Source organism: Phalaenopsis equestris, unplaced genomic scaffold (assembly GCF_001263595.1).
Source record: "Phalaenopsis equestris unplaced genomic scaffold, ASM126359v1 Scaffold000224, whole genome shotgun sequence".
Lineage (NCBI taxonomy): Eukaryota > Viridiplantae > Streptophyta > Magnoliopsida > Asparagales > Orchidaceae > Phalaenopsis > Phalaenopsis equestris.
In genome coordinates, this window is record NW_018164666.1 from 6,771,897 (window position 1) to 6,782,628 (window position 10,732).

General features: G+C 32.2%; 1 protein-coding gene across 2 annotated transcripts; it reads left to right on the forward strand.

Moving 5' to 3' along the window:
• Positions 1–3,901: 3,901 nt before the first annotated feature.
• LOC110023394 (cyclin-D2-1-like) lies at positions 3,902–10,505 on the forward strand. Of its 2 annotated transcripts, XM_020722798.1 has the most exons (7): positions 3,902–4,301; positions 6,207–6,293; positions 6,495–6,593; positions 6,690–6,891; positions 7,055–7,185; positions 9,673–9,796; positions 10,445–10,505. In XM_020722798.1, the coding sequence occupies exons 1-6, from the start codon at positions 4,041–4,043 to the stop codon at positions 9,748–9,750; spliced, it is 858 nt and encodes a 285-aa protein (XP_020578457.1). In that variant the 5' UTR covers positions 3,902–4,040; the 3' UTR covers positions 9,751–9,796; positions 10,445–10,505. The 2 variants fall into 2 exon arrangements, with proteins under 2 accessions (XP_020578457.1, XP_020578456.1); XM_020722797.1 differs by lacking the exons at positions 9,673–9,796; positions 10,445–10,505 and adding an exon at positions 8,311–9,115.
• Positions 10,506–10,732: the final 227 nt, after the last annotated feature.

The following is a 10,732-nucleotide window of genomic DNA, read 5'->3' on the forward strand; positions in this document are numbered from 1 at the left end:
TAGAAAAAAAAAATCATTAATTTTTCACTAATGCTAAGCAATTTTTAAATTATTAAGGGCTTGTTTGGGATCAATTTTTTTGTGTGTTTTTTTTTAAGATTTATATTTTATTTCTAAAAATAAATTATCAGGGATTTGAAAGTACTCAAAACAATAATTAGATGTTTTGAGTGTTTTCAAAAAGAATCAAATATTAATAAAAAATTCTAAACATGTTCTGTTTAAATTAAAAAACAAATTAAAAATAAAACTAAAAGTGATCGCAAGCAACCCTTAGTACATAAGTGTCTTAAGCCGGACTGATGCAGCCCATCATAATAAGGCAGGTTGTTTCGTGTTGGGGTCACAATAATTAAATAATTATCCAAGATCTATTTAGAAAGAATTTTATTTTCTTTAATTATTATAAACATGGAGCCATAAATACCATCATATCATCAAAATATTGTAAGACATAAATTCTCAAAATTCATTCATATCATATAACAATTGTGCAACAAAAGAAGCACATAATAATGATATAAATCTCTCAATCTCCATAACCATAAATAAATAAATAAATATATATATATATATATTATGATATGACAATTTAACTAAGACCAACTCTTAACAATAACCAATAGTCTCTACTCAAAATGAGTCTTATTCTCCCTTGAAAAATATAGGTGAATAAAATAAAGATGAGCAACCACAAATGAGCAGCCTACTCAAAATTTATTATATTTTTCAATACACAAAAGTGAAAAGAACATATATTTATTTCAAGTGAACTAAAAAATTATCACAACATATGATGTGTTGTGTATGTACTTCCAAGTATGGTTTTAGTATAAGAACTAGTGACCACAATACACATATATTGAGCAACAATATAAATAAGATGCTATTAAAAGCAAAATAAAATAATATGAAATAATAATTCATTTTTTTATTTGAAATATTTTATAATTTTTTATTTGCCCTTTTATATCCACTTCCACTTATACCTCCACTTGTTCATATTTCTTATTTATCCATTATATTTTCACTTCTATTAGTACATTTACTTTTTCACATCCATTCAGACATATCAAACACATAGATAAATAAATTTATAAGTGTTTATACTTTCACCAAAGATTTATTCTCTGCATTGATAACTGGTTCTTCCTCTATGGACAACCATTTGGGGACAACGATCTTCGTCTTCATGGATTTATTCCTATCATCTTCCAGTTTCACGACAGCTCATCCACCTGTAAACATAAGACGACAATCAAGAAGTGCAAGGAGGGCTATGTCAAACTGAAAAGGAGGAGCCTATATTACCTTCCAAAATGAGTTTGACCACATCCTTCTGAGTTTCCCCCGCCACCTCCATAGCTCAATCTTTCACTATCTCGACATTTTTCATACTACAGTCGTTGAGAATAGTTAGAAGCTCCAGCTGCTAGTCAATAGATTTTTCTACAGAATAAATTCTTGAATATCAAGAGTGTGGAACCATAAAAAACTAGAAAAGAAGAAAAAAATCAATGCACCACCGCCTGGACTCAGATCTAGGAGCACAATTATGTTGAAACCCTTCCCCTAGTCATCTAAATAATAAAAAACTTGTGATCCAGAACCAACTTTCTAAACCACAACCACTAGTTCCCCAAAGATAAGATCTAAAAATGGCAGCACTGACATTTCCTTTGCAGCCATCTCGTTCAGATCGACTTTCAAAACCACATTTGAAGTCACGACAGGACTATCTAACATCCCTTTCATTTTGATGGGCTTTAAACTCTCTACATAACTGTCCTTTCCTTCTGAATCATTTGGAACCTTAGAATGTTTTCCCCTTCTAAGCCTCAGTTGAATAATCACTTGCAACTATTCTTGAAGGACATTCACATTTTCCTTGGATACCATACCTATCAAAGAAATATCAAAGTAATGATAGAATCTTGAGAGAAAAGGGAAGGAGCACAAGAACAAAGATTTTGACTCACAATATTACACAATGACAGACACAACCCTTAAATATCACAAACGAGTTAACATAAAAAACTTTCTTATAACCGCAGAATTTAATGTCGCCATTAGCAACATTATCTTTTTCTTATGACAAGGTGAGTGTGTATCGATGGGCGTGACTAGTGTCATCTTATTATCTATTTTAAATGATTTGATAGTTATTATCAAACAATCCCAAAAACAACGCATCGACACATCCCATAAAACATAGAAGTTTCAAAATTTTCACATTCTACTCTACCACTTCTTAGGAGCGCACACCTTCTAAGTGACTGAAAAATTCATATCTTTCTTAACTCGGCAAGGAGAAAATATTCTTGAAACATCTCTAAGTCATAATCATTGAATACGTTACTTCCAACACTTTGAAAGTGAAGGTTTTTGAATGATAAACAGTCCACAGTTACTTGAGAATTCTCGTGACTACTCCCTACATGCGTAGCCTCCGAACCCTTGAAAGAAGGAAAGTCTGACATCAATGGTAAACTATCACAACTACTCTTCAAGGCATAGCTCGCAAAGTTTATCAACGGTGTAAATCATCATTTCGATTGCATATGAATATACATGTCTTTGGACAAATCCAAGAGGGAGGAGTGCATGTTGTGATACATTTCTTATTATATTATTCTCTCATTATTCTCGCAATATCTAGTCGAAGAGCTAAAAGAATTAGAAAATTAAATGTACATCCAAAAATGAGTTTCTTTAAGCAAAAGGAAGGCCCAAATACTAAGTAGATCTCATGGGCTTAATAAACCAAGTCGAAAAGTTGTGCATTTATTGATCTGACATTGAATATTTCAATCATACTCATTAGTCGTACCTTTTGAAGTGACTAACTAAAGAGTTTTTTACTGTCTAGAAGGTTTTTGCGAAAAAGCTACGAAGTAAGTCAGTGTTCAAGCGAGTTCCTCATAACTGATCTACCCAACCTGACCTTCAAACAAGCTCTTCCTCTTAAACTCGCCTACATATACATTGCCAGAGTTCTTATTCCATACTTGTACAAGCTGATTGAACATTTTCACTAAACTCACTAACAACTACCTGACTACACCATCAAACTCAATCGACAGCTCTTCGAAACAAAATGAATAGAATTTTCATCTGTCGGTATATATACTATTATTTTTTATTAGTATGACAATCAATACCAATACTTTTGTCGACAACGTGGCTACTTAGGCTTCGTATTAACATAATATATTACCTAGTTTAATGTTTTATTCACTAGACCCCTACGTTGGATCATATACACCTTTCTCAGTATATAAATAAGAAGGGATGAGGGGGACCTCTTTGGCTCTCTCTCTCAATCCTACACCCTAAAAAAACTCTCTAAAAGTCTCCTAGCTTCTCCTCACTCCTTATTCAAGATCTCTCACCGATTGTATGACTTCACGAATTATATTGAATCTCGCGCACTAAAAAAATTCAACAATTATCTATCAAGTGATAATGATGATTTGCTCTATTAATCTAAATTGATATGGTAAAATTAATAATAACAACTATAAAATTTCACTTGGTGATCAACTTCCCTTGATAAACATATATTATATAGATGATGATCTACAAAAAATTTCTAACCAAAATATTTTAATAAAAGTTTGATTAGGAAATTTTACATTCATTTAATTTATTTTTTAAAAATATAATATGTACTAATTTTAAAATGCATCTCATGAGCATTCAGCTTTCTAACACAAATCATTTCCCTTATTTAAAGCGACGGGGGATGATTGATCCTCTAAAATGTACAATTTTTTTATATAAATAATAAATCTAATATATTTACAAATACTTAAAATAAAATTAGACTTTTACAAATTTCACCTTCCCTAAAATATAAAATGTCGGTTTCCCCCCAAATTATTTGAAGGCCCCATTTCCTTACCAAGTGCCCTGCAAACTTCACTAAATACCCAAACCCTCCTTCCCATTCCACTCTCCCCTCTACACTACCTCCGGCAATGGGGACCAAATGAAGCCGGATCTCCGGCGAGCCAATTCCTCCCACAAATACATCCTCAATGGAGCTCTCCTTAGCACGCGACACCGCCTCGTGGGGCGACCTCCTCTGCAAGGAAGACGCCGATGAGCTCGACGGGCTGCCGGTGGGGTCTCCAGCCACCAGCGCGGTCTCAGAGTTTCCGAACGACTCCGATGAGTCGATTGCTGTGTTCGTGGAAGGGGAGGCGGAGTACTCGCCGGCGGTGGATTATCCGGCCAGGCTCCGGTCGAGGTCGATCGATCCCGCTGCTCGGGAGCTTGCTGTGGCTTGGATTCTTCAGGTGAATGTGTTTACCATGGGATTAACGGCACACAATTCCGATGTATTTACATATCTCACGCATAAAGTTTCATTTTTTTTTGGATATATAACATTTTGGTGATTTAAATTTATGGATGAAAATGTTTATTTTACCTTCAAAATGTGTTAGTAGTGCTATAAATATAAAAGTTAGGGGTGAGATATGTCAATACATAAGAATTATGTGCTATGTATGTAAGTTCCCCATATTTATTTTTTTTTTTTGTTTTCTTAACAATTCATATGTATTTAGATATTTAACATTTAAAATTTGATATTTATATTTATGACACTTTAAAGTCATAATTTTATGCATAAAAAGAATTTTCAACTTTTAAAAAAATTGAAAAAAATAATAATATTGGATATGACATTAAATATTTGAGTGTCATTAACTTAAATATGAAATATTAGTTCGAGATATGAAAATAAGTTCAAAAGTTTTTTTCTATAGCTCCATGGTAAAAGAATTTTTCTAACTTTATAAGGACAGAATGGGAAAAGTAAAATTTCAATGTGCGGAGAAAAATTTGCGTACACGCAGCGTTGGGTACATAACGAAGATTATATGAGTGATATAACGGCATTATATTCACATTATATCCTTGTACCATCCATATAATCCATATATAACATACATATAACCTCCATGTAACCTCTATATAACATCAAATATTATTATTATTTTAAATTTTACTTTTCCCATTCTGTCCTTATAAAGTTGTTTTAAACTACTCAGTATGCGTAGATATTTTTTTAAGAAAATAATTTGAAATTTTAAAGAAGAAAAGTTTAAGAAGATATTGTAAAATGGCTAATATAAAATTTAAATATAATGGCAATTACGCTTTTTATGCTATGATTCTTAGGATTGAACTTCTTAGTTGTTTTTTTCTCTCTTTTTAGTGAAGGGGAAATGTATTTCGTCACCTAACTTCAATTATAACAATGGGGTGAAAAAGTCTTCAAAGGATGGCTTGATAAAAGGCGTGCAAGTTCCTTCCTTCATTAGGCCATCATTATTAAAATGATTTTACATGGAGATTGTTCACTCCTTTTATATAAATTAATTTATTTTCTATTTATTAAAAATAGAGAAGCATTTTATAAATGTGTAATCATAACAACAGACACGATACGCTAGAGTCGGTTTTTTAATTCTCCTCCGCTCTATTCGGTCGATCGTATCATTTGTCTAAACGTAACTTACGAACAGCTTCCAAAATTCAGATGTCATAATTTTTTTCAAAAAAGAGCTTTAGTTTGCAAAATAAAATGCACTTTTTCATAATATATTTTGACATAATTTTGGAAATTAAAATGCTATATAAATAAATAGAAAATGTTAAATATTAGCTTTGTAAAGTCATTAGTTCTAAGAGTTATTCCAATTAAATTTTCATAACAAGTATATGCTCTATTTATTTGAAAAAAAAATAAATATCATATATTGGATTATTACATACTTATATGTGAGTTGTTAGTTCTGAGAGTAATTCTAATTAAACTCTATTTACTTAAAAAACATACTTCCCAAAAAAAAAAATAGAAATTAAGGAGGATATCTATAATAATTAATTTTTTAAATAATGATTTTAGAAATTTGATACGTCAATTTTATATAAAAATTATTCTTTTAATTACATTTTAATATTTTAATATTTCAATATTTTATCGCAAAAATCTTTATTATTTCTATTTTTTTCCTTTATTTATTCATTTTTTTAAATATGCCTTTCACGTGCTCCAGAAATCAAATGAATTTATTAGATTCGAGATATAAAAAATAATTTTTAAAAAAAACCCAAAGGTGTTGTTTATTAAACCGGGTGCAAAAAATAATGCCGTAATTAACCTCTTTTTACTTTTTGTTCTTTTGCGGCAGGTGCACGCGTACTACAACTTCCAGCCATTGACGGCGTATCTCGCCGTTAACTATATGGATCGCTTCCTATCCGCCCACCGTTTGCCGGTGCGCTCCTCTTTTACAATTTGCTCCTCTATTTTCCGCATCCTTACATATTCATACATCTAAGACAGTTTATGTATAGTTGGTAATGAAACGGCCAACCATAGGATACCTATAATATTTGCCCTATAATTTACATCATATTTAGATAATTAAACTAGTTTAATTATTAATTAACCCCTGACTTGCCATATCGTGAAGCAGCAATCAAATGGATGGCCGCTGCAGCTTTTGTCAGTGGCCTGCTTGTCTCTAGCTTCAAAAATGGAGGAAACCATTGTACCCTCTCTGATTGACCTGCAGGTTAATGATTTTTACTCTTAAGCCCAAATGCGCAACTAATTTGCAAATATGGACACATTAATTATGGTCGATATTGAAATATAGAATTAAATACAGGTTGAGGGAGCTAAATACATATTTGAGCCTCGGACAATCTGCAAGATGGAGCTGCTGGTTCTAACTGCACTGAAGTGGAGGCTGCGGTCTGTGACTCCATTTAATTACATTGATTTTTTTGCCAGCAAGGTAGATCCAAGTGGGCTGTATGCAACAGATTTGGTTTCCAGTGCTGCACAGATAATTTTATCTGCAATAAATGGTACTAATTTATGAATTCTTTTATAACTTATTATATATATATATATATATATATATATATATGTTTGTATCTGAATAGAATCAATGTAGTTATTTTATATGAGAAAATGAAATGGGTTTTGGGATCTGATTGGAGATATACATATGTATGTGTTATGGTGCAGATATTGATTTCTTGGACCATTGTCCTTCATCAATAGCTGCAGCTATCATCATGTGTGCAGTTGATGAGGCTCCTGATCTGGCTTTCATTGACCCCAGACAAGCGGTCAAATGGTGCAGTGGACTTACTAAGGTAATTAAGATGGTATTTATTCTTTTATTTTTAACCTTTAACTTGAGTTTAAAGTATAAGGGAGAAGATGGTCAATTCAAATGTATTAAATGAGAATTTAATCAGGTGATAAGAAGGAGATTATTTAAGAGTAATCTTAATGACCTTTTTGTTGGATCTTTAAATTTTATTATATTTTGAATAATTTTATATTAACATTTGTAATGAGTTTAGACACAAGTTGATAAGACAGATTGGTGTGACTCAAAATTTGATTCATTACAAGGAAAATTTTTTCTGTCTGGACTCCAGACGTGGGCCCCACATTATTTAAAAATCACCCATATTCAGAGCATTACAGTGGGGGCCTACTTGCCACGTGACAAGTTTTCACTGGCATCATGAGTCAACTATAGAGCTCATGAGTCAATCACACACCTACCAGTGAAAGCTAGATTATTATAGATTATTTGAATTGATGTGATATTACATCAGTAACTTTTTGGACAAAACAAATTATTCACCTAATTACAATGTTGTCAAATAAAAAAAATTTGTTTCCATGCTATATTGCTCAAAATGATGTGGTATTATTTAGTAATCAATATATAACAATTATAATCACTCATTCTTGATAATTTAAAAATAATTTTACTAATCTCTTACTTAGACTCACCACTTCTAACACATTTTATGTGTATTTTAGTTTAAAAGGTAATTTTTTTATCATTTTACTCGACTTTTAAATTTTAATATATTTTAAGTGTATTTTATATCAAGATTTTTTAAATGAGTTGCCCCTATAAATTGACAAGATGGGGTGGAGCCACTCAAATTTTTATTATTATTAGCTTTTTATTACGTCAAGCCCCCATTAGCTCATGAGCAAACTAAATTAGACACTTACCAATGAGATTATAATAGTCTGATATTACACATTTAACTTTTCTTTATAGAAAATATTAATAATAGAATAATAATGTTGTCAACTACAAAGTATTTGGTTCCGTGCTATTTTCTGCTCAACTAATATAATAATTAAAAATCATGAGCCCAAATAATTCATAAATATACAAATCTATCATAGATGCAACAAGCCTATGTGCTTGGAGAACCTCACAATCCTACTACATCTTCATCCTCCAGGAAGGCATTACTGACTCCTACAGATTCATGCAGCAAGTTGTTATAAAAGGAGCGAAGGGAAGAAGATCTCCCTTCATTCTTCCTCATCCAGTGACGACTTTCATTAATTTCAGCTCTGAGACCACTTCATCTTCTTGCTTCTCTTGCTCACCCAACAAAAGAAGAAAGCTAAGCAAAAATTCCTTATCTAAGAGAGAAGACAAGGAGACAAAACATGAAGCTGAATGATGGAGATGGAGATGTTGGCAAGAATAAAATTTAATAATAAAAAAAAAAGCTTCATTATAGTTGCGGATTCCTCATTATTTTTCTAGAGGAGTTTGAAGTAGATTAGAATATAGTATTTGTGGGAGGAGTTGAGTTTGGTGGATGATTGATTTTATTTCATTTGTTTTATTTTTATGGCTTTATTTCTCTAAGCTCTATTATTTGTGGTGTTTTGCTTATAGCCAATAAGTTTATGTCAACATGTACATTTGAATGAATGGCTTCTAGATTCCCAAAGGAGGGGGATCTCACCATTCCTATGTGTTTGTTGGAAGTTGAGGGAGGATTAAACATGTAGGAGCATTGATGGCTGAATGAAAGATGAGTGATGATGGGTCTTATTTAGGCCATTGAGTGAAAAAGTGGCAATCAATTTGGGTTGGTAGAAGGCAGCTTCTGAAGTTTTTTTTATGTCATTTTGTCAAGCTTATAAGTCCACATTTTCCACTCATTTATTCAAATATTGTACTATCATTTCTTTTATTTATTCTTTTCTTTTTTCTATTTTCTTCCTCCAGTTGTGTGGGGGCACAATAGTGAGGACAGTCCAAAATTCAGGCATATTTTGCCTAAACTTTGGCCTAAACTCTTCTTTAAAGGAGGACTTTGGAGTCTTAATTCCTGTGTGTTTGTATCATTTGATTTCAATAATTAAGGAAATATAACTTCGAGTATGATATTATTTCTGTGTCTGCCTCATTGTTGTTTTGTTGATGAGCTCTTTTTTTATTTAATGTATTTTAATTATGTTGCCATGGATAATTTCTAGTTTAAAGAGCTGAAATTCTGATGAATATATTGCAAATATTGATTGTTTAATTACATCCTGGATCAAAGCTTTGACCATCCACCAATTAATTATGCATAGCATAAATCAGGTAATTATTTGCAAATTCAAGCCTAATATTTGGATTAGCAGAAAAATAAAATATGTTCAGCTCTTTTTTTTTATTATGAAGTATATATACTCTTATTCAAAACTAAAAGCATGCCACTTTCTTTATGAGTGAATGTATAAAAATAAATGTGCCATTTTGAATAAAAATAATATTTAAAAATAAATAATCAACTTGTTAGATATGGCTCATATACCAGATAAGGGGCAGATGCTGGAGCGGAATAGAGCGAGCCAGTGGAGCGGAGCGAGCGAGCGAATCGGGGGAGTTTTGTTAAGCGTGTTGGGGGTGCGGGGGCAATGGCCCCGTGGTACAGTACAGAGGTATTTATGTCATTTTCTTATGGGTTTTATCTATATATATGATGTGTAGTACTATGGGTATGTACTAAACTTTTCTGTGATAGTGAAATCGCCGCTCTGCTCCCGAGGATGTAGGCACAAATTGCCGAACCTCGTAAATCTCCAGTGTTCTTTTCATTTTCTACTTCGATTTTTCAATTCCTACTCTCTAAACAACTTGCGTTTTTATCATGCTTTTGAGTTGGGATTATTGGACTTGTGGCATGGTAAATTATTGACTTGGAGCTATTTTTCAACTTTTAAAGCCAAGGATTTCACCCTTCCTAACTAGAGGCAAAATGAAACTGCTGATGGAGAAATTTCATATTATTTTGAACTGTAAAGGCATGACTAATGACCCATAAATCAATTTTTAAACTGTACTAAATTTATCTTAAATGAGACAATCTCTTAATCAAAATAAATCAATTTCTTAATACTGAATCAATTGCCGGACCCACTAAACACAAGTATGGCAAAACCGACTTATGACTCCCATTGCTTGAAAGTCCAACGGCCCATAATTAAACTAAGAGTTTGCGTGCTAATCCACTGTTTAATTATCATCTTAATTAAAAAAAAAAGATCTTTACCATTAGATAATAATCATGCCTTAACTAATTATGTCAGGGACACCGCTGCTGAGCACTCACAGGCAAACAGTCCCAACAGCAACAGAAATCACGTGCGAGGCACATGCGTTGATTTTGATAAATCACTAATGACAAAAAGATGGAGCTTCCTTGTGATCAGAAGCACGCAGGAATATAAATAAGTTTCAAATGATAGTGTACAAAAAATATTTATGTGCAATGCGCAGCTTTTGTGCCCATCTTGCCTTCAGTTCTTGTCTTTGACCATCGGACTTGAATGTTGTGAGGATAAATTATTGTGCGATGAATTTTGATAGTATTTGAA